Source organism: Dicentrarchus labrax, unplaced genomic scaffold (assembly GCF_905237075.1).
Source record: "Dicentrarchus labrax unplaced genomic scaffold, dlabrax2021, whole genome shotgun sequence".
NCBI lineage: Eukaryota > Metazoa > Chordata > Actinopteri > Moronidae > Dicentrarchus > Dicentrarchus labrax.
The window spans coordinates 17,685,655-17,710,042 of NW_026136708.1; the positions used below are offsets into that span (position 1 = coordinate 17,685,655).

General features: G+C 42.8%; 1 protein-coding gene across 5 annotated transcripts in view; it reads left to right on the plus strand.

The window, feature by feature from the left end:
* Nucleotides 1-23,480, plus strand: part of tulp4a (TUB like protein 4a) — a 29,283-nt gene extending 5,803 nt beyond the window's left edge. For 4 of the 5 annotated variants that reach the window (XM_051408760.1, XM_051408761.1, XM_051408762.1 and 1 more), the window contains exons 3-14: nucleotides 8,194-8,322; nucleotides 9,655-9,816; nucleotides 10,381-10,561; nucleotides 13,953-14,060; nucleotides 14,210-14,376; nucleotides 15,055-15,279; nucleotides 15,513-15,747; nucleotides 16,866-17,010; nucleotides 17,310-17,481; nucleotides 17,608-17,701; nucleotides 17,840-21,411; nucleotides 21,533-23,480. In XM_051408760.1, the coding sequence (XP_051264720.1) occupies nucleotides 8,194-8,322; nucleotides 9,655-9,816; nucleotides 10,381-10,561; nucleotides 13,953-14,060; nucleotides 14,210-14,376; nucleotides 15,055-15,279; nucleotides 15,513-15,747; nucleotides 16,866-17,010; nucleotides 17,310-17,481; nucleotides 17,608-17,701; nucleotides 17,840-21,411; nucleotides 21,533-21,649 (5,307 nt within the window). In that variant the 3' untranslated portion in view covers nucleotides 21,650-23,480. The remainder of the gene's footprint in view (nucleotides 1-8,193; nucleotides 8,323-9,654; nucleotides 9,817-10,380; nucleotides 10,562-13,952; nucleotides 14,061-14,209; nucleotides 14,377-15,054; nucleotides 15,280-15,512; nucleotides 15,748-16,865; nucleotides 17,011-17,309; nucleotides 17,482-17,607; nucleotides 17,702-17,839; nucleotides 21,412-21,532) is intronic. The other variant, XM_051408764.1, reaches the window with a different exon arrangement.
* Nucleotides 23,481-24,388: the final 908 nt, after the last annotated feature.

Here is a 24,388-nt window from a genome sequence, read left to right on the forward strand (position 1 = left end):
TAGATGTGCACCTATTAGATTTCTTATTATTAATTGGAGTGTGGTTTAAGTAAGCCTATAGTCCAAGTCATTGTCTTATCCAGGGCTGAAACTAACAGTTATTATTCTTCACTAGTCTTGTTGTTGATTTAACAGGATTAACAATCGATTTAAGGTGATTGATCATTGGGTTGATGTGATTGATTTAATTCTGAAAGAGATGTTTCACATCATGGTTGTTGCACACAACGACTTTGTATTGCAACACGGTATAAAAGTTTAAATGTTCTTTTCTTGAGTTCTTTTAAGACTAAAAATAAATCAAATTTAAAAAAAAAAAAAAAGTTGTATTGAAAGAACATTTTTCCTTGAACATCCTGATACTATTTTTATATCGTTATCTAAACAGAGCTGCTGACCTTTAGCAGCAGGCGTGTCAGTTAACACAACACTTAAATAAAATTTGAAAATAGATGAAAGCAATAAGTTTTGACTACTTCTGATGCTGCAAAGAAATCCCTCGGGAACGTGCATCAGAATAGATAAAACACCTCTTTTGACAATCGGGCTTTTTTTTCCCCCTATCACAGTGCACTCAGATGATGAACAGACTGAGCAGCTAGTCACTCGGAGTCCATTCTTTCTCCATGAGAGCTGAACATCGGAGACAGGCTTGACAATGACTGTCAGCATGTTGACAAGGAAATGTTGGCTGCAGGCAGCACAAGTTTTGGGCAAATTGTCCCGTCAACTTCTAGCTGTGCTATTTGTCTTACAATAGAATCGTTCGCTTTACTATGTGAGGGAAGTACTTTTTCTATCCACTTGCTGCATTTTAAAATTACTGTGTTTGCTGCAACACAAAGCGGTTGCATTCTGTATACATTGTGATCCACGCATAAGGCTGCTTATTGTCAGTCGCTGTACAGTGTGGTTGCTCTATTACTACTACTGTTACTCTATTTCTTGAGCATGGACGCTGTAAGAGAAAGTAGAACGTTAAGTGACTATCTCAAGGGGGGTGTTTTTACTTTGGTTGCTAAAAATATGCATCTCAATCATGTCCTCAGCACAATGTCATTGTGTTTATCAGTTGTTGTGGCTGAAACTCTTTTTTTTTTTTTTTTTAAAGTAATGGATTAGAACGTTTGTGTGATTGCTGAAGCAGTTCATACACAGCTCGCTACTATTCCCATGAGTGTCGTGGGTGGATTGTTGCCCAAAGGTAGGAGTCCCAACCTGTTGGTTTTCCCCTTTGAGGCCAGATCCAGGCTCTTTGTTAAGGGACACATGTCTAAGGCATTAATCCAACAGAGACTGGTGACCCCAGGGCACCGGTTTATGTTTACAACTTCACCGTGTAGGTTGAACTCACATTGCAGCTTCTTCTTTCACTGGTTCTGTTGTGTCTTGTTTCAGGCCTCTGAAAATGTTTGACATTCAAACTTTATGCGGTCTGTGCACTCTCCTACTAATACTGTGGAGCATGCTAGATCAGAGGGAATGAATCACTGTCTTAGATGAACCCCACCAGCATGTTTACCTCTCTCAGTTTTCACTTTTGCTATGTGATGTGTTCATTCGTTGTGTTGAGTTGTTTCCTGGCAATGCCTCATAAATAAATGAGTTTATATCTCTGGTAGAAAGCCTGTGCAAGAACCAGCACTGATATGGGACCTGCACATTTCTTTTAAAAGGCCAGGGAGGTGGATGAAGATACTGGATGACTTCTGTGGTGCAGTGCAACTAACTCATCTGTTTAGACTTAATGGGGACCATAATAATGGATTGCAAGACGGGCACAATGCAGCATCATTCTTTCCTGCAATACAAGCAGAGAAAAGTTAGAGTAAAGTCATCACTTTTAATGGGCTGTGCTACATTTCCGCCCCAGAGTTTTCCTCAGTGTCACTCACTCGGATTGCATCACGACCTGTGTCCAGACACTTATCTGCTCCTTCCTCTGCTCCACCACTCTCCATCCTCCTCTTCATTTCATCATGACCTCCTCCCCCGACGCCTTGACAGATCTTCCCTTGTTCTGCTCTCTCCTTATCTGACCTCTTGACATTAGATGCCCCGCTCAGGGTTGAAGATTACACGATCTATTCACTGCATTAAAATTGTCTCACCAAATGTGCTTAGTGGAAATGGCTTTAGTGTGCTAATCCATCCTTGGAGAGGACATGTTGCATAACACTCAGGTCCCCTGCTTCCTCAGATTCAGGTGTACTTGTCTGCTCACTAGACATTTTCCAAGAGGGACAGTGTGGCCTGTACACAGCAGGTTTCGTTTTGCTGCGAGAAATGTTTTTGTAGTCAGGGATCAGATGGACATATCTGCACACTTGGGTTCACTTTGTTTTAGAGTTGTGCTATTTGCAGGATAAAAGCTCCTCATTCCAGCCTACACAGCAAATGTCTGTGAGGACAAGTAAAAAAAAAAAAGGAAATTTAAGCATTTTAAGCATGTGTTATTGTACCGTGTTTTCTACTTTGTTTGCTCTTTTTGTCTCAGAGTTTCAGTATCTGCCTAACACAAACTGACACATTTCCATACTCAACCCACAGTATTGACATTTTGATAGATTATAAAGTGCAGAAACATATCTAAGGAAACGTTCAACATAGCAAACAGTAGACAGTTATTTAAGTTTTGGTGCTACAGATTTATTTATGCATATAATATGATTTTCCAGGCTGTGGACAACCTTGGTATAAAGAGAGAATTCAGTATCAGTAACTTCCTCACAGCGTTATTTTAAGTTACTGTAAGTTTTTACTAGAGATGCACTATACATTGGATTTTTGCCAATATTTTCCAGTTTATTTTGGCCAATGCATTTGCCTGGTGTTATCACGATGGCCCACTGGCAGATGCAGACATAAAAGAAATGTTCACATTCAAACTGTTGAAATAAACGTTATCTCCATCCTTAGGGATCCTGTGAAAGTAAGTGCATTCTACAGCTGTACAGATATTAAAGCCAACTGGACACTGATTGTGTACTCTTGTTCACACTGTTGAATAAATTAGCCTAAATTAGAAGGCTAAATTGCCTTACAGACTGTTGCCTAAACTCAATAATATATTAACTGAATAAATTAACTCAAAAATATGATGATTGCTTGCAACTCAGGTGAGGTAATCTGGAAAATACCTGTGACTGGGCATCATGTAGTGTTAGGCTCAACATAGGCCACAAATCCCAACATCTTCAACGAATGAAAACAGCTGGTTGTCCAGAGTAGTACACTCCATGAGTTTCTGATTGATGTCTCTGGCCCTGGGGTGGCTGTGGTCATATTTTCTGGATTTGTTTAAGGACTGGAGAAGAGTCTGCTGGAGTCAGGTGTTACAATTCATATGTCATAGATATCGGCCTGTCATATCGGAAGAAATTGCCAATGACAGTGTTTCATTTTAAAGCCTTTATCGGACAATGCATACCTAGTTTTTACGCATGCACCATATGAGCCGTGTACAGGGGCGTGCTGTACACTAAATAATTACCATATTATCAAAGACACACTGTTTTACAAGTATTTAACTGAACAGTCAGACAAGTCAGTGTGTCGATCTCGCCATCACCCAGAGTTCACAGTTTGCCTGCATCTGTTTTCCTCGAGCTTTGCCTAACACCCAGTAATAATCAATGTGAATGCTATTATCAAATATTGATAATGATTTAGGTTTTATTACATGCTTACTCTACTCGTAAACATTTCAGATTCTACCTCCACTGAAGGTCCCGTCCCTTTGCCCTTTCTGTCGCGCTGCAAATCACTCTGGCCTTGCCTTTGGGTTCCTTGCTTTTGCATCAGCGCAGTGCTTCCCTTTAATTGAGTTTTGTGTCTGATTTAATATCATGTCAGACTCAGAATCAGGGGATAGTGTGGAGAGAAAGGGGAGAGGCTCCCCGACTCGCTTGCACGTACTGTATCTGATTTTTATTGTCAGTGATGGTCTTGAATTTCCAATAGTTCTTAACTCATTAGTTAAGAAATTCTGGGAGGAACATTTTTCAATCTGTCTTTTTGTAACTATTATATGTTACTTTCTCTAATTTTATGTTCGTTTGTTTTTTAGTTCAGGTTTACTGATGAATAAGTTTGTTTTGATGTGTCTGTTATTGTCATGCTGCAGTACAAAGTCCACATATGGCACAATAAAGTCTCAGCTGAACTGAACCAAATTTTTATAGGCGTATATATAACTGACTTTTTCTAGCTTTTTTAGGATATAAACCCTTCTTTTGTTTTGTTCAAGTCCATGTGTACTTTGTTTTCATCTTGTGTGTGCAATTATAGATGTGAGCAAAACAAAAGTGGATTTTTAAAATGTGAAAGAGCGACATTCACCTAGAGTTCATGTCCTAACAGTCCAGCCTGCTTATTCATAACCTTCTTGTGAAAAGAAAGTCCTTGGTGCCAGCGACCAGTGTTGCCATGGAACCATGTGCTCACGACTGCACCACTGTGACACTGCACTGTCACAGTGTCCTCTCACTTCTGCTGACTCCAATGCAACCCAAAGCTGTCCCTTGATTTGATTTGGTCTTCTCAGTTAAGTTGCTAGGGTCAGCTCCGCTCCCAGTCTCTAAGTCCCAGCAAGAGGCCAGGGCTGCAATGATAACAACAAGGCACTGCAGGAGTGGAGCCAGTGCCAGCTTCCCACGCTGAGGTAGTGAATGGCCATACACTGGCCAAAGGGCAGAATTAAAGGGATCGGAAACGTGTAGTCTCTTCTCCTCTGACTAGGTATTAGTTGGGATGGGATGAAGACGAGCTTAAAAACCATGTAGCTTTAGGCCTTTTCAGTTGTGCTGCAGTCCTCCTACAACTCTGTGTAATTTCTTTTTGTGTTATATTTCATTCTGTGGTACTTTGAATTGATCTTTAAAAATGTGGACACTAATCAACTGCATCGTGATTAATTTTCATCAGTACTCGTCTTTGACCATTCAGCACGTGATGATTAATGAAGCAGTCTGTTTGTTTGCATATGTGCACGTGCCTTTTCTGCCCATGATCCCTCTGGTCCCTCGCTGTCCTGTGGCTTCTCACTCTTATCCTGTCTGTCTCCATGTGACGTCTGATCTCCCAGATCGCTGCGTCACAGCGAGGTGCTCAGCTGTCCCCCTCGCGGGATGCCTGTCCAGCTCACACTAATCTCCACGCTGAGCTAAATTTACCCATACACTGATTATTCCTACCTCTGTGAGGCTGCAGATAGGTGATTGCACATGCCAGACACAGCATGTGTAAACCCAATTGCCTATTTTCTTCTGTTCTGTTTTTCCTTTGGCCCTTCTTTGTTTTATGTGAAGTCTTTGAATGATAGAATTATGCAAACTGGAGCTCAATAACCTAATCTAAAGCCTCACGTCTGCACTGGCTGGAGCTGAATTAGGTTGTATAATACCATCCAGAAAATCCATTTTGCTCACCAGAGGTTGTAGACAGTGCACGAGTGGTGTAACAAGACAGATTTGTATTTCCCCAATGACATCCATGAGCATGGAAATTTGTTATCTTTGACAATACTACAGCTGAAGCTTGTAAGCTTTGTGCCCAGTGAGCACTGCTGCATCAGGTGACCACTGTGGCTGAATGATAGATGGCAAGCCATTTTTAATGGTCCATGAATATGGTCAACTCAGTCAAAATGACATAGAGACCTTAGCTGCAGACATGCAACAGGCCAGGTCCAGTTGTGTCCGCTTTCCTGCGGCTTGCCAACTGAGACACACCTTTAGTGCAACATTAGGATTTATGCCACTGGGACTGGGAGTGAAAACATGGTAAATCTGGCTCACAGGACACCTTATTGCTGAGGGAGCAGGGCCAGGAGAGGGATGAATCCTACTGTACCCTCATTACACTGGAGGGCTGCACATGGTGTATTCATATAAACATGTTTGTGTGAGTTCACCTGGGATAACCCTATCACTGGAGACATTTAACAATACACAAGACAGTGGCAAATAGGGAATTGTTGGGGAAACCCTGCAGATAAATATGAGTAGTAACAGGAGTTACCTCAGCATTGCTGCTGTAGTTCCATACAAAATATCTTCTTCTGGAACATTTTCAAATGATTTTCTTTTATTTATAGGAGCGTTTCTCATGTACAGTCCACTAAAATGCTCAGTATATAAATTACCTTAGAAGATAGAACAACCTGAACAAAAGCTACCTGGGATTTTTTCCACCATATATTGAACTATCAAACTCACTCTGACCTCTGAGCTTCAGTGCAGTTTCTTTACTTTTAATTTTCCCCCCACACATCATCCCAGTTGTAACTTATTAAGCTGTTTGTCTCCTTATTTCCCAGAGAAGCTCAGGTTTCCCCCCCCCCTAACATTATGTTGTGCCATTCAGAGTATTTACTGTGAAACGATAGTATAAAGTATCACCTGCTGACCTGAACTTGTTGTCAGTTGACAGTTTATTTCATTACTGATTACGTATTTACTGATTCATGAAATAAGTTGCCTTGACTGTATGATGAAGCTCGTCTGCTCGTTTTCCCTGGAGCTTTAGCAGCTTAATATTATTATATTTAATTTAAAAAGGATTTTTTTTTTGTCTGACGTTAGCAGAAGCACTCTGTGTTTCAGGCCAGGTGGGGACCTCTACAATAAAACTCTAAAATAAATTACACTGACAGAGTAAGATGTGCTTACTTTAAACTTAATTTACATACTTTTAAAGTTTTGTGCTTAACTATTTCAAGTTTTTCAAAAACAAATTCTTAATAGAGATTATTTTGTTGTTATAGAATAATTGTTTACTTTGGTTCTGCATATTTTTTCTGTAACTCTCTTCTCAGAGAAATATTAAATAGTTGGAACACACAGTTGATGACACCTGTTCAGCTGGACCATGGATCGATTGGACTGTGTGTTTGTTGCAGGGGGTTAGGAGGGGATGGTGATGAAAAACAGCAAGATTGGCGGGCTTATCCAACTTTCAGCCACTGATCTGTTGGACTTGCACTCAGAGAGCGTAAGCCCCGCTAAAACCAGCCCTGTGTTGTGTGTTTGAGCGTGTACAGCCCACGTGCTTCACTCAGCGAGAGCAGAGCTGCTCCCTGCTTAGGATTATTCCTCTGGGAATAGGCTGAGTCACGCTACAGAAGACCAGGCAGATAGAGAAAGGGCAGGGGGCTGGATGGAGATCTTTAAAATGGGTGACATGAACAGGTTGATCTATACTGCTCTCTACCAGTGATCAAAACCCTCCTCCTCTGCAACTCATTCCTTAGCCTAATGATGATCCATCTCCCATATTCACTGACCTCTGGGCAAATGCAGAATCCCTTGCATCTGTGATACTGTCGCTAGAGACTGCAGTTCAGAGTATGTCTGATCTGTAAACCACAATATAGTGTTTTATGTAGGGGCGTTCATGCATCAGTGCATTCAGTGTCTCCTTTCACATTCTCTTCTTTCTCTTAATTGCATCTCTTGGCGTTACTTTCTCTTTTTAGATTAAAATTATTTGTAATTCTGATTCTAACACAGCTTTCCATAAAATAAAAATAGAAACATAACCTGTGCATTGAAACATGCAATACACCAACTATCCATTGTTTACAGTATCCTGTTGTAAACAAGGAGTGGACACTCAGAAATGTCCACGTTTGAAGAGAAGTGTTGTATGGTTAGACAATCTGATAAGAGACGGAATAATTGAATTTCATTGTCTGTAATATTCAGGATATTAGCAGCTCCTTTTGCGACTTTTTCAAAATGAGGTTAACCTACTTTGTGATGTATTTTCATCTGGTTCGGTGCTAAATTTAGCTCATTGAAAAGTTGGAACTTGGATTTTACTTTCTGCATTTTAGGCATTTAGGCTGACGCTCCAATGTAGAGCAACTTGCTGTGAGTGTGCAGCCGAGGGTTGTTGAGTCTGGATCAAGGGCACTCTGACACGGCATTGTATTGTTGAGCATCTCAAATTATCTGTTGTACTTAAGGGTGCAAAGCTGTGTCAAATCAAGGCCACTGCTGAATTATTTGACTGCCATACACAAAACAGTGTGGAATGAGTTCATTTGCATATTTATCTGAAAATACTTATTCAACTAGAGAACAGGGGTCAGGGTCATAGACGGTAGCTGCTGTAAAGACTCAAGATAGCCTCTAATCAAAGGTTTTGTCCCTTTTCTCTCCTTTCATTTCTTTTTCTGGGTCTTCTAAGGTGGTCTTGGTGCGGTGGAATGAGCCCTTCCAGAAACTGGCCACTTGTGATACAGATGGAGGGATCTTTGTTTGGATCCAGTATGAGGGCCGCTGGTCTGTGGAGCTGGTCAATGACCGTGGAGCGCAGGTAAAACACATTACACAAAAATGGGACATGAATTAAATCAATAAATTAAAAGAGCATTTTACATTGCACTTGTAATGTACTGACACATACGTTGTATTAATAGCTAGCAGAAGCACAAAAGTAATGATTTACAAAAGTATGTCCATTAATAAATCAAAACTCTAATACTTGTATAAAGTGATGTGACTCTAAATATAATAACATGTCAGTCATATTAACCTGTATTTTTTCACACTCCCATCATATTGTTACTGACTGAGCCATTTGCCTTCAATATTTCCCAACTGTAAAAAAAAAAAAAAAAAAATAGTCCCTGACATTGCATAACTGCCAAGCAAACATATGATGGGTAGGCCTGATCCATCAATCACTGTCATCTGCTGAGTCTGACACATCCTGACGGTGGCTTATCTTTTGTGATCAATTTAGTCAGTAGATGACAGTCTAAACAATAGCCTCTCTTTAGATATATGGCCTATATAGTTTTGAAATTGTGCCTCTGCTGTTTCCTCCCTGGAGGTGAAGGTTTTGTTTCAATAACAAGTGTGTTCCTATACTGACATTAGCAGAGGCAGTTTCAGTTTACCTTATTCTGTGGTACTCAGACAGTACTGGTCACTGGTTAATGTGTGAAGTGTAAATGTCTCACTAGTGGCTCCTAGAGGCTGTGGTCCTCTTTACAACTCTTCTGAAAAAATGCTTCTCATCTTCATCACTAGCCCTGCTAATGAGAAGACTAGAGCACCTAAAATACATTGTGAACATTGTTAATAAAGATAATTTCCCCATTCTTTCTGGTAATTGGATGGAGATTGCATTTTACATTGTTTACTTAAGGGCTGCTACTCATAATTATTTTAATAATGAATCACTGTATAAAATGCCAGAAAACTGTGAGAACAATGTCCATTATAATTCACCAGAGCCTGAGGAGGCATCTTCGAGTTCCTTCTCCAGGTCCAAAACCCAAAGATGAACAATTTACTACACTGAATGACAAAGAAAAGCCGAAAAACCTCACATTCAAAATCAGAAAATGTTTGTCCTTTAATTGATAGTGACACCTGAAAAGTGAAAGGAAAGGGGGAGAGCGAGAAGGGATGACATAGAGCAAAGAGCCACAGGTTTGAGTCGAACCCATGGCTGCTGCAGCAAGGACAGAGCCACATGTTTGACATTTTTGCTAGAAAAATGACTACAAGTACAAAATGAACATGCAATTTTGCTGATGGTGTACAAACATTTTTTGACAACAGCTGGCTGTAGTTTTTAATAACCAGACTGGCATTCTGTCTTCTTTATTAACTAATGTGTCTGTCTGGTGCCCTGTAGGTGAGTGACTTCACCTGGTCCCATGATGGCACCCAGGCTCTTATCTCCTACCGTGATGGCTTTGTCCTGGTGGGATCGGTCAGCGGGCAGAGACACTGGTCTTCCGAGATCAACCTGGAAAGCCAGATTACCTGTGGTATCTGGACCCCTGACGACCAGCAGGTAGCACAGACGCTCACACACCCACACACCCACACACACACACACACACACACACACACACACGCACCACAGAATTGTGATAGTGTGCACTAAGCCAGCCTTTGAATGCTAATAGATGTGGAAGTCTTAGTTTTTCATTTGCCACTTATAGTACGTTGGCTTGTCATTCAGAAGGCAGACACAGGCCCTGAGGGAAATCATGTGTGAGTGACAGCAAGCATCCTCTGTCTGGAATGTGTTGTGGTTTTGTTAGGCTATGTTTTTGCTTTCATGCTGTTAAATTGTCAGCTCAGGTTCATCATCAAACTTTCAGTCTGTATGTGTGTCTCTGTCTTTGTTCATGGCTTTCATCCCATTTATGTCTATTTCTCCAACTTGTTTTCCTTGTGATATACATTTCTCTTGACTTTCTTTGCTCTCTATCTGCCATCTCCTTTTCCATTTCTAAGTGTGCCTCTCTTTCTATCTTTGTTCTTCTGTCTTTGTGTTCAAGTTAAATTTGTCGTTTTCTTCCCCCCTCTCTTTTGTCTTCTTACTAAAAACCCTTTTACTATTTCTCTCTAGGTGTTGTTTGGTACTGCAGATGGACAGGTGATAGTGATGGACTGCCATGGGCGCATGCTGGCCCACATTCTGCTGCATGAGTCGGATGGCATCGTCAGCATGTCTTGGAACTATCCCAGTTTCCTGGTGGAGGACAGCAGTGAGAGCGACACAGACTCTGACGACTACTCACCACCACAAGGTAAACTGCTCAAGGTTTGATTTGAATAGAAGGCTCTTTGTGGCCTCTTCAGGCACACGACTGACACATTTCCAGGGTAGACACTATCTAAGGGTATAATCTGTAGAATTGGAGGCAATATAGGTTTACCTAGTAAGGAGCTATAAGGAGTATACTGCAGAGGCAGAGTAGCCCAGCTGTTTCATATGTAGGTACCTCTGTGCAGAGGAAAACAGATGTGGGACCATCTGTGAGCTCCTAACTCCTCCCCCCTTTTACCGCCATCTTTTACTGCTCCATCAATTCTTCCTCATGCTCTTAGTCCAAGGGGAAAGGGGAAACTTTTCCAACTAGGGGCACAGGTGGGGACACAAGTTATGTTTGGTATGTGTGCACTATATTATCATTAGTATCCTCTGGGACTGAGGATGCCAGGTGTATTGGTGTAGTTAAACTGTGCCTCAGTCCTCTGTCCAGTCTTTAGTTTAATATTCAGATTGTATTATCAATGAACGAGATGTGAAAGAGAAATAGTAATTGATACATTTGGTTAAGTAGAAAAACAAACAATGGATCAGATCATAAACATGTTCAACTATGTGCTTCTGAGCTACAAATGGAGCCAGCCATTAACGCTCTCTGTGATTTTGATTGTCTTTGTCATGTTTAAATGTCTATCTTGAGGTACCTGCTTTGTCCTGTTGAGTAGTACATGGGGTATTATACTCCAAATAAAATCACATTTGGCATGTTCTTGAATAACACACAGATACCTTTTTATACACACTGCGGCTGAAGTCTGTTCATTTAATGAAGGCCGTTGGCAGATCAATGAGTTTGACTAGTTACATGCAGCAGTGTAATAATTCTGGTCAATTGTCGTAGCCAGATGATCAAAACTATGCCTGTTGTTTCTTTGTCATGCCGTTCAAGTTTACTATTGAGTAAAAGTGCAAAAGGTAGTAATTTAAGCTTATAGGGCAGTCATTTGTGATGCTGATCTCACTGGCAATGCATCATCTAATAAAGCTTCAGAAGTGGGAAAGTGACTATTCAACTATTTTCCACTTCTCCGCCAGTTGTGAAGACAGGGAGGGAGAGACTCATTAAAACAAAAGAGTGTGACCAAATGGAAAGTGGGTGTGGGGGAGCGGTGGTGAAGGAGGAGCGTAGTGAAAAAGAGCTCTCCTGACATTGGGCTGACGTTACCATTGGACCTCCTGTTTGCTCTTAATGGTGCAATAGCTAATGTCATAACAGCAGCAGCTGTTACAGTGTAAGGGTGTGCGTCACTAGACTCTTCATATGCAGCACACTCACGGTATACTCAAGTGGACAATCACAGCCTGGAACCTGGAAAATGATGTAATGATGTAATAAACATTACTGAAATGTCCAAAAACAACACTGGCTGTTTGTACAGTAGTGGCATCTTAAATGTCACCTCAGTGGAAAGTATTGATTTTAATCATTTTATTTAATTAATCTATTCTGACTGTATTTTTTTTTTAGCATTGTCTAGAATATAGCTCTGGTACTGTAATGTGATTCCACAGTTGACTGCTTAATATTGTTAGCATTAAGGCCTGTTAGCATTAGCCCTCATTACCTGAGTTGGCGCAGTTGCAAGATAAACACTTCCCCTCCAACTAACTTATTTTCAGATTGTCATGACTCAAATTCTGTTAATCCTCTAATGATGAGAGCCGTGTCAGCGTTTCCAGAATTGTCTTTCTACAGATATGTACAATGGTAGTAATTAAGAACAGTCAACAGTGAGCCTGAGAGCGTATCTGTTGAGTTCACTGTCTAATGCCAATACATAGATATAGATGTGGGTGCGTATGTGATGCACTGAGACGTGAGCAGTCACACAAGGGAAGAGTTGCATGTGGTTAGCTTTCCCCACCCTCCTGCTGCTTCCACTGTGTACGCCAGCCCACGTAACAGCCTCATTTTTATTGGTTCCTTTTTCGTCTTTTTGACTCCTTTTCTCTTGAGCTTAATTAGTCCCAGTTGCTAAGGCTATATTGGTGAGGGTCTGTCTTCCTCCGGCTGTGCTATTTATTTATTTATTTTTTCCTTCCCTCCCTTCACCGTGGGCCAAGTGGTTGAGCTGAAAAGTGCTTGCCTTAGCTGGAACACTGATTATGCTCTAACTCACTAATTAAACCAGTCGATAGTAATTGATTGGCCCCGATAGAAATTATCTCTCAAGTCGACAACCTGACTTAGACACCAGGCCGCCTCTTCATCCGCCTGCCAGATCTCTCTGTCATGATCTATGATGATGACCCATTATCACTGCACTGCACAGCACAACACATTGCATTTACAGCGGCATCATATATCTGATTTAATGCAACAGCCATTGTAAACTGATTACTACAGGGAGGTAGTAACTGTTGTGGGCTGAAAGTCAAAAGCAGAGGTGGATATTTAATTTGTGTTGGTATTTGGGTCATTGCAGCACTATGTGAAAGGACAGACTCAAGGATGTTTTAATGGAAAACGTATGGGTGGTTGTCTGAAGGTGTTTTATTTATAGCAGTTTGACTGAGAATGCTACTTATTTGCAGCTACAAATGCAGCAGTTAAATGTGCTGAGTGTGTGTAAAGGCAACAGTCTCACTCACTGAAAATGAATTACAGCTGCCAAGGATGTGGAACTGTCCTTTCCTCTCTCACAAAAGCCCCCCAACTACCTCTATAGTAAACACAGACAGCCTCACAAATAGGCACACACACACAGTATTGTATGTCCCACTCTGCATTTTAATCATCTCATCCACTGCAGGTTGCCAGTATGGTAGCTCATTTATGGCTGAAACTTATAATTCTTTTAACTGTCAATTAATCTGCAAATTATTTTCTTGATTGATCCCTTTGGTCTGTGAAATGTCAAGAAAATGCCTGTCACAGTTTTCTAAACACCAAAGTGATGCCATCAAACCAACACTCCAAAACACACTCTCATTTGAGAAGCGGGAACTAGGCCATGTTTGGTATTTTTGCTTTTGCTTAATCAATTAATTGTGAAATAGCTGTCGTACAATTTCCTGTGGATTAACTAATCAATTAATCATATCAATCCTACCCTTATTTCGTGTCAGGGTAGATCGTGGCTGTAATAAGCCTACATGTTGCTCACATTCTACGTTTTGTTATATAAAGTAAAACCCCCAGATAACATTGATGTAGAGTTACTGATTGCATTTTGTTCAGTTAACAGGTCTGTGCAATTTTCACACTTGTCTTTTCCCTGAATAGACATTGATTCACATCTTGTGTTATGGATCGTCTTATTCATAGATGAACAATTTGTTGATATCATGTACTTTAAACTGTCTCTCACTTCACTGTGTTGCTCTCACACTGCCTGTCTAAGATGTTTGTGTTTGTCTCTACTCAGTGCACAGCCAGAAACCACTGCTGACAGTCAGCTTCACATCTGGAGACATCAGCCTGATGAACAACTACGATGACCTCTCTCCCACCCTCATCCGCACCGGTCTGAAAGGTGTGTGGGTGTCTTCTCATTAATGCATACCCAAGTGTGCAACTTTCTTTGCTTCTCTCTCTCTTCGTTATACCGACTAACAAATGATGTCTCGGGGAATTTTGTGTATAACATTATGGTTACTTTTTCTCCTGTGACTTGCGCTGTAGATGTGGTGGTCCAGTGGTGCTCGCAGGGGGACCTACTAGCAGTGGCAGGGATGGAGAGGACCCTCCTATCCCCTGACCCTTCCTGCCCTCCTCCCACCAGGAATGCCATTGTTAAGTTCTACAACGTTCGGGGTGAACACATCTACACACTGGACACACCAGCACAGGTGATCATTTAACTGTCCAAACCTGTCGTAGTACTCAGATTTCTAATTTATGGTAGCAAATTTTACTTAACTAATGTAATGTGTTTGTAATTGTGTTTCCTCAGCCCTGCATTTATGTATTTTGTTTCCCTTTCTTAATGATTGGACTCCTCAATGTGTGTTTGGAGAGCTAAGACGTCAGTAGCTGGAGAAATGTGGCTGTCATCTCAGGAAAAAACACTTCAATTAGGGTGTTTTTAAACTACCAGACTGACACAAAGTAACAAAGTGAAGTTGCAAATGTAAAATGATGTAAATTGCTGTAAATAACACTGCTGTCTAGCGTCTACGTTTATTTAAACTCAGTTTTTATTGGGACAGTTTGATATAGTCAAGCATGTTAAAATGCATGCAAAATTATGTCAAATTGTCCTCAGTTGATTACAGTTGATCTAACATTCAAGATGCTGCACCATGTGTCAAACCTTCCAAGAAGATTAAAAGAATATTAATGAATGAAGACATGCCTGCAAAGTTCAAGAAAGAGTTTTATCGCCGCCATAACAGTCAGAAACCCAAACATTGATCCGTCTTTTATGCTGAATATGAACTGTTTTGAAAAGATGTATTGCAGTATGCCGTAAATGTGACAAAACACTCTTATCCTCTCTCCAATGTATCTACTCCATCACCCTGCAGCGCCCCATCACTACGCTGTGCTGGGGTCACCGGGACTCTCGTCTGTTCTTGGCCTGTGGCCCGGCGCTCTACGTTGTGCGAGTGGAGCACCGCGTTGCCAACTTGCAGCTACTCTGCCAGCAGGGCATCGCCACAGCAGTGAAGGAGGAAAAAGATGTTGCCAAGCTCACCATGCCTTCCCGCCTCTGTTCTTACGTCACTACTGCTTTCGTCCCCACCATCAAGGTAACCCAGAACAGGAGGTGCTAGATCCATTAAAACCATAAACAATAAACATGAAGAGCTTCCTGGAAACTTACTTGATGCATGCCAGTGCTGTCATAGATGTTACCTTCTGAAACAGCAAGTCATTACTGGACCGAGATTAGCCCAGGCAAAGTGTATCTCTAACAATCTTTAATAGCAATACACTTCAAATGTATTTGAACTTCTCTACAACCCCATGTTTTCTCTTTCAGCCCCCCATCCCAGATCCCAACAACATGCGCGATTTTGTGAGCTACCCGACAGCTGGAAACGAGCGTCTGCACTGTACCATGAAGCGTACAGAGGATAACCCTGAGGTTGGGGGGCCCTGCTACACTCTGTACCTGGAGTACCTAGGAGGTCTGGTGCCTATCCTCAAAGGCAGACGAATAAGTAAACTGCGTCCAGAGTTTGTCATTATGGACCCCAAGACGGATGGAAAAACAGGTAAAACAGGCATTTTGTTTCTTAATGCGATGCAGAGCTATGTAATTGTCAAGCATTTGATTGATTTTAATAACTTTAATGTACTTGATGTGTGCACTGTATTATCTAAAAAAAAATACAAGTATTGGATCGACTCAATATTATATGACTTGGATTGGGACATCCCTACGTAATTGTAAAGTATATTAGAATTTCTTACACTCGTGTGTTCAATGAGCTCTTACTACCCTGTGTGTAACAGACCTGGATTTGGATGGCTGTTCAAGAACCAAAATGTGTTTTCGATAATACTAATATGAGTTATTTAATCATTACATACTGTACACGCATGTTTTACTGTTTGTAAAGATTAAAATAGAACCGCTAGATGTATTCCTCCCAGACATATTTGCCTGCTCCAGTACTTTTCCAGTTATTTGAGTTTCTTGAGTTGGCACTCAGAGAGTGAGTATGTTTTAGTCACATAGGGCAGACTGGGCCCATGTTAATTAAAAGCTGTTTAATGGGGGCTCTGATGGCCCCTGGGTTCCTCATAAATCAACCTGCACCCTCCCCACACAGTGATAAATGAAGCCAGCCATGAAATGGTTCCAGCCCATCCACACTTTAATGTCCATCAAATAAATTAGCTTGACCTAAACTGGAGCAGAAGTGGTTCACAGACTCCATATGAATGATGAAAAAGAGAAGTATTGAAAGCACTGAAACAATTGTTAGGACCGAGTGAGCTTAAATGTTTATCTGTAGAAATGGTGGAACATTGCTACTGCCATCATGTGATGTGTAATGTTTTGCATAAATTATGAAGGTTTCTACCTCCAGGTTGTTAAAGTAGATTTCCTCCAATGCCAAATGTATTTTTTAATTTCCAAAGTCTTCCTCCTTGATTTAGTCCACAAGGTTATACTCATGAAACAGCAAGATTATGAAAGTGTTTGCCAATTATGTTATTTTTAACATCAAAGTGACAGTTTTGCTGCATCATTGTAAATAAGAGAACAAACAACACCACATATTAGCTCTGTTTTTAGTAAAGTTTTTCTTGAGGACTACACATTCACAATCTGTTTACTCAAAACTTACTCCATTCTTTCCCTGCTCTTATTTTCTCTGCTCAGATGAGATATACGGCAACAGTTTGATATCTGCCATGATTGACAGCTGTAACTGCTCAGACTCCAGTGACATTGAGCTGAGTGACGACTGGGTTGGCAAGAAATCTCCAAAGATATCCAGGGGCAGCAAATCCCCCAAACTGCCCAGGTAACCAGCCCCCTCGTACCTGTTTGTACTGCAGCATGCCAATGTTTCTGTTTTATGTGTGTGAAACTTGGTTCTTTGACCCATCAGCAGTCATCAGTCCATGTGCATAGAGGCTGTTTGTTGTCTTTAAAAAATAATTTCCTACATAAGTCCCAGTTATTCAGCATTATTTCAGATTTTTCTGTGACAGCAGAGAACCTAATGATGCATTCAGATGTCATACATTGTTGTCCCTCCGTCCTCCAACCGTTCACTGCATGCCTAAACATTCTTTTTTTTATTTGCTACCTTCTCTGTAGAGACTTAGTTTGTCCCTTTACCAACAGGATCAACATTGATCCCAGAAAATCGCCCAAACTGTCCCGTGCTACACAAGAGATCTCCAGGTCACCACGGTTACCTATACGGAAACCCTCGATTGGGTCACCCAGTCTAACACGGAGGGAATTTCCTCTAGATGACATCACTCAGGTAAAAGTCAAATTATTTAAGCTTTGTTCATTATTTTGTTTTGTTCGATGGTGAACTTTATTTATTCTGTAGATCTTTTGTACGTTTAAATAGTAACCAATGATTATCTTTCTTCCTCTCTTGCAGCAAAATTACCTTGCTCAGGTCACATCCAATATTTGGGGAACAAAGTTCAAGATTGTGGGGCTGGCCACATTCTTGCCAACCAATCTTGGTGCAGGTAACCAATCAACACCTTTGCCTTTAGCATTTATCCCTAAATGGATAAATGAATAACATTTATTGTCATTAGTCTGATTTTTCAGTTACCTTTTTATTTGTATTCTCATTCTTACTCATTCTGTCTTTCTCCCCCTAGTCATTTATAAGACAAGCCTCCTCCATCTGCAGCCTAGACAGATGACCATCTACCTGCCTGAGGTGCGTAAGATCTCCATGGACTACATCAATCTGCCTGTCTTTAGCCCCAACGTCTTCAGTGAAGATGAAGATGACCTGCCTGTCACAGGCCCTGCTGGTGGTGCCGACGACAACCCACCCTGCACTGTCAACATCCCTATTGCCCCCATTCACAGTCCCGCCCAGGCCATTTCGCCTGCCCAAAGCATCGGTCTGGTCCAGTCACTCCTAGCAAATCAAAATGTTCAGCTGGATGTCCTAACAAATCCCACAGCAAACCCTGCTGGGGCTGCTGCAGGTGCGTCAGACCAAAGCCAGGACACCATCCTGACAGCCCAGTACACAGTTCCCACCAGGTACTCCAGTCCTGGTCAGGTCATCTTTGGGGGACTAGAAATGGGTCGCCTAATGGTGGGACCTCCACCTTCTCATCATCCTTCACAACAACAGCAACAACAACCAAGTCACCATCAACAACAACAACAGCAGCAGCAACAGCACCACCATCAACAGCAACAGCTACAACACCACCAACAAATTCAGCACCACCAACAACAACTCCAACAACAACAGCAGCAGCAGCAACAACTCCAACAGCAGCAGCAGCAGCAACTCCAGCAGCAGCAGCAACAACTCCAACAGCAGCAGCAGCAACAGCTCCAGCAGCAGCAGCAACAGCTCCAACAGCAGCAGCAGCAACTCCAACAGCAGCAGCAGCAGATGCTGCAGCACCAACACATACAACAACAACAGCAGCTTCAGCAACAGCACATTCAGCAGCATCACATTCAGCAGCAGCTCCAACACATACAGCAACAGCAGCATCAACATCAGCTCCAACAGCACATACAGCAACAGCAACAACTACAACAGCAGCATCAACAAATTCAGCAGCACCTGCAGCAACAGCAGCAAATACATCATCAACAGCAATCACAGCAGCAGCATCAGCTGCAGCAACAGCAGCACCACCATCAACTTCAGCAGCAGCTCCAAATTCAAATTCCTGTTCCCTCTATGTCATCAGGACAGCCTTCAGGTGCATCTGTGCACCAGCTCCAGCCGGGAGCGCTGCAGATACAGATCCCTCATCCACCTTCTGATTTAGTGGTTGAGAGAGCAGTGGGGGGCGAACACGAACACTTACTGAAAATCAAAACCACTCGGTCAACTCCACAGCTGGCTGAGGGTGATACTGTGGTGTTCAGTGCCCCTCTAGAGCTCAGCAAGATGAACCCCCCGCCCCCCTACCCCGGGACAGTGGCCGCCGCTGTGGCTGCCGCAGCAGCTGCTGCTGCAGCAGCATCAGCCTCCGCTGCAGCCTCTAATGCTGCATCTGGAGCAGGAGGAGGCGCCAATGGGACTCCTCCCCCTGGTGACCTTTGTATGAAGAAGGGAGAGTTCCCACTTTATCCTTCAGGTCAGCAACAAGCATACCCCACACCACTGGGATATGAGAGGATAACGACATTTGACAGCAGTGGGAATGTGGAGGAAGTATGTCGTCCTCGAACACGCCTTGTCTGCAATCAGAATGTCTACACACTCCAGGGACCTGGCAGCTCTGCCACTCTCAGGGTCACTTCCTCATCATCCACCTCCTCAGCTGACAAGAAAATCCAGCTGCCCTACACCTCAGCCACGCTCAACAGACTCACTGCACCTCGCTATTCCATACCCAGTGGAGACCCGCCCCCATACCCTGACGCAGCCAATCAGAACAGTGCTGTTGGCAGGAACCCTGGACAGAGGCTCGACAGCAGCCTAATCCATGCTACTCTCAGGAGGAACAGCCGAGAGGCCGCTCTTAAAGTTTCCCAGATGCTGGAACCACCCAGACCACTGCCTCCAAAGGCTAAAAACAGTGGTGCACTAGCAGCATCATTCCAGCAGAGGGTGCCAACAGCCTTATACACCTGCAGTCAGTGTAGCAGTGGATCCAGTGTTGGAAGCACTGCTCCAGGAAGTGCTAATGGGATAGCAGGAGGAACTATTATCAGACAGGATTTCCCTCCAGGGAACGGGGCGCCACACAGCACAGTTATCGTTCACTCCAACAGCGCTACTGCTCTGGCCTCCCAGTCCTCTTACAACCTGCTGAGCTCTCTTGAAGGATCTGGGACTGTAACAGGAGGAGGAGGAAGTAGCAGAGACAGGGCTGATTATGTTAATTCAGCATTTACTGAGGATGAAACACTGAACCAGTCACTGAGGCATCTGGCACTAGGAGGAAATGATGCACCAGGGCTGGTTGTGAAACGCCCACCTCCCTATCAGTGGGACCCAGCTGCCACGGAGGAGGTGTGGGTCCCACAGGAACGGACAGCAACACTGAATCCCAATGGCCCCCCTGGACCACACAAACCACCCCCACTTATTCTTAGCCCAGCTCAGCACTTGGATGTGTCCAGGCTGCCTTTTGTCCTTTCTCCAAAGTCCCCCACCAGCCCCAGTGCTGCATCATTTCAAGCTGCTGCAGCAGCTGCAGGCTACCAGATCTCTCTCCAGTACCCTCCAGCAACTTCCTATTCTGGAGCTCAGCCCATCCCAGGGTCACCACGCCCCTGCTCCTCCCCAAAGGAGGTGGTGGCACCAGTACCCTTCTCACAGCAGGATGCAACCATTGTCTTACCACCAGGTTACCCTGCAAACCTGGCAAACCTTGCCTGCTGCCCTCTCCCACCCATGTATCCAGGAGGAAGCGCTTGTGCGGGGCTTCCCATTCCCCCCATTGCCCTTCACACTCCTTGGGGTACGTATAACTCTTGCCCACCTATGCCCAGTCCTGCAGTGCCACTACCACCAAAAGCCTCCCACATGGCAATAGACAAAAATGTTCTCTCACCTCCTCCTCCTCCCCCACCTCCCCCTCCACCACCACCAGCAGAGCTGCAGAGCCATGGAGGATTACAGGAGGCCATGGCAGAGGCTGGGGAAAGTTTTCAGGAGGTGCTCTCGTTGACTGAGAGCCCTGTGCCACAGCGGTCTGAGAAGTTCAGCAAGAAAAACCGCAAGCGGGTAGACGGACGCACTGAGGAGGCTAATGTGCCACCGCTGGCTGAAGGGAGCAAGTCCAAAAAAGAGGGCAGAGCTTTGGGTGATTTCAACTCACTCATCTCCAGTCCGCGGCTGGGAGGAAGGGACAAGAAAAAGCTGAAGGGACAGAAAGAGCAGCAGCTGAAGGCCAAGAAGCTGAGTAAGGCCACTGCCAACAGTGAGTTCCAGGACAGTTCAGAGAGTGAGCCAGAGCTGTTCATCAGTGGGGATGAGCTGCTCAATCAGTGCCAGAGCGGTAAGAAGGGCTGGAAGAGTAAGAGGAACCTGAGGGCTGCCAGCGAACTGGACGAGATCAAGTGTCGAAAGGCTAACGAGAAGGAGGACCGGGGTCTGGGCAGCCAGGGGTTTGTGTACGTAATGGCCAACAAACAGCCACTGTGGAATGAAGCCACGCAGGTCTACCAGCTGGACTTTGGTGGACGTGTCACACAGGAGTCTGCTAAGAACTTTCAAATTGAACTGGAGGGCAGACAGGTAAGACATTACTCACTCACTGCATGTTATCCTCATACTGTAATGATCACTTCAAGTATTATTGTGAAATACAGTCAAGGACATGAAAAAAACTGTATTAAATGTTTGTTTTTCTACACAGGTGATGCAGTTTGGCAGGATTGATGGCAATGCCTACATCCTGGACTTCCAGTATCCCTTCTCTGCTGTGCAAGCCTTCGCAGTGGCTTTAGCCAATGTTACTCAACGCCTCAAATGAGATGCCCTCTCCCTACTTACCCTGAGTTATATCTGGGATTTAAATGCAATCTGTTGAAGGGGCACAGTTGTTTCATTTGAGATTAATAAACTTTGATTTTGGAGAGAAGACTAAAATCAGCCCTGGTCATAGAGAGATACAATCACGCTGCACTACACAATGCTGCCACTAGAGTTGGTGCAATAAGCATTGGCTGCATTTGCCAAGGATGCCCCTCAGATTTGCTCCGTTTGGCAATCGGTGGCACCTTGCAATGCATGTAGGGCCAAAGAGCTGAGCTTTGGTAATCATCATGCAAATAAATGCTGCTTTAGCTAGAAGAAGCTTATAGACATGATAACCGATCGGTTAACTGAACGGAGAGGAATTATCAAGGTGCAGTTTTCAAAAGAAGCAGCAGTAATACTTGAAAACCACACTCTGGAGATCAAAGTTGTTGTTTTTTCCCCAGAGCGCACAGGTACTACTGGGCACTGAAATCCATTGCTGTACAAAACTTCAGTGAAACAGTTACCACTTTATTATACTGCTTTTGCTTTTAGGATTTTATTAAATTACTAAACATGGTCGAGGGTAGGAGGGTCTTTTTGTTTTTTCTCTCTGCCATTCCTTTTGTTACTATCTCAGTCTATCTTGGCTGGAATTGAGGCTTAGATATATATGCATCATTTAGGAGCACTACTAAGAGGTCACACTTTTCACTGTTGTGGAAGGTGCATCACTGTCAAAAACTTGGGATTGTCGAGGAGTATAGAGGAGGTGAACTGCAGTCTTTTCCACATGGTTTCCTGGGACTTTGAAGGAAGAAGAAACGTTACTCTGCTACATGGATTAATTTATATGTACATTTTGTTTTATCTATTCAGATATGAATTTTAACATTATTGTCATTGTTTGTGATATACAATCTTCATACCCTGTCAACATGGATTTCAGCTTACCTGCTTTATTTGGGAGACTGGTGGCTGAATTTGAATATTGCTGTGTATTAATTCAGGTGGGAGGAGGAGGCCGGGGGGAGGGGGCGTACAGAAAAGCTTTGACTGACATATCCTGTACTTAATGAAATATCTACATATGGTGACACGGGCGCAAAAGAAGTCACCGTGGCCTGAATTGAACAACTCTGGCATGAAGTGATTTGTCACCTGCTGTCACTTCTGTGAAGTGAGTGTGTAGTTGGGGGTTGTCCGGCTCTTAAAGACCACACTAAACATGTAAGCAAGGTACAGGAAATATTTTTGTATATTCCACCTATGCCATTTCATACTTCAGAAGTCATGTAAATACATATCAGTCATATGTAAATGTTGTAAAGAGACTTGGGTGACTTCGACAGACTGTCTGTTTACACCTGTCTCCACTGTGTTTTAAGTGTAATTTCAGGTGTGGAGCAAAGCGTGTAGTACTGTATCGTACTACTCGACAGCTACAACCACAAAACAAAGTTAACAATTAAGCTGAAATCATTGTTACTGAATCTTTGAAGTCAGAACTCCAATGAAGGATGAAGCTATTGAAATCTGTTCGTTTAGTAAGCTGACACTGAAATCTGAAAAGCTGTTTTTCTTTCTCTTTGTTTCGTTTTTTTTTTTCCTTTCAGGCAGTCAAGCTTGTGTTCATGTTGAATTAAGGACGCAGAGCAGGGCCAGCTGGTAGGAGCGTGGGCAGGAGTAAATTATTAGGACACTGCAAAGATGGTAGCCAAAGTCAATAAAAAAGGGCAGTAATATTTAGGCTTAATAACATTAGTTAGGTGTGTGCCAAAATATACATTTGCTCAGATTTAATAGTTGACAAAATGGACCTAAGAGGGAGGTTTAGACTTCTTTCTCGATTATAAAGATAATGCTTTAGACCAGCTCTGCTTTGGTCTCTGAATCGATGAGATTGTTACATTCTTTAGTGTGATCTTTCATTATGACAACGAGATGCATGTCTGTCAGATGGGAGGGAGGGGGACGGGGGAGGGGGGTTGTAGGGTTGTAGGGATGGGGGATTAAAAATAAATAAATTCAAAAAAAGTCTCTACTGAACGTTAAAAAAAAATTTGAAAAGAACATGAGCATGTCATACAGAAAATATCCATCTTTTTGTGTTAGTTGTGCAATATTTTCTTGGGGGGGGGGGTCATTTGTCATCACTTTTGACCACAGTTTGATACCGTTCTTTTAGTTCAGCATCTCAGTTACTGGTCTGTACATTTTATTTATGAGATTGTTTCCTAAAGGAGATATAGTATCTATACATACTGTATATTGTGGAGTTTTCTGAACATTTCTTTTGTGTTGCTAAAAATTTGTAGCCCAAATTTGCAGGATGGGAAGGGGGGGGGGGGGTGTCAGGTCGGGAGGGAGGGTCGGGAATGGGGGCAAATTTTTCTGTGTTTTGTGAAGTTTGCATTGGATGGAAAAAGATGTGAATGAGTAAGTGCCCAGTTTAGTGTAGTCGGTAGACTAGTTATGTAGAGTGTAACTGTCAAGTCAAGGTGTGTCTGTATTCAACTGTGCAGTCTACCAATCCCATCAGTGTTAAATCTATTATCTTTAAACGTGTGTGGTCATGGCTTCTTACACATACACACACATATATACACACACATCGTTCACATAAGTTCACAAGTGTAAGCCACTGAGTTCATGTTCAGAATTTGCCTGTGGACTTAGGTTAAGGATTCACTTTAAAACTGATTTCATGAGATGACCTGTTGTAGATATTGTAGGATTTTGGCTTTTCTTT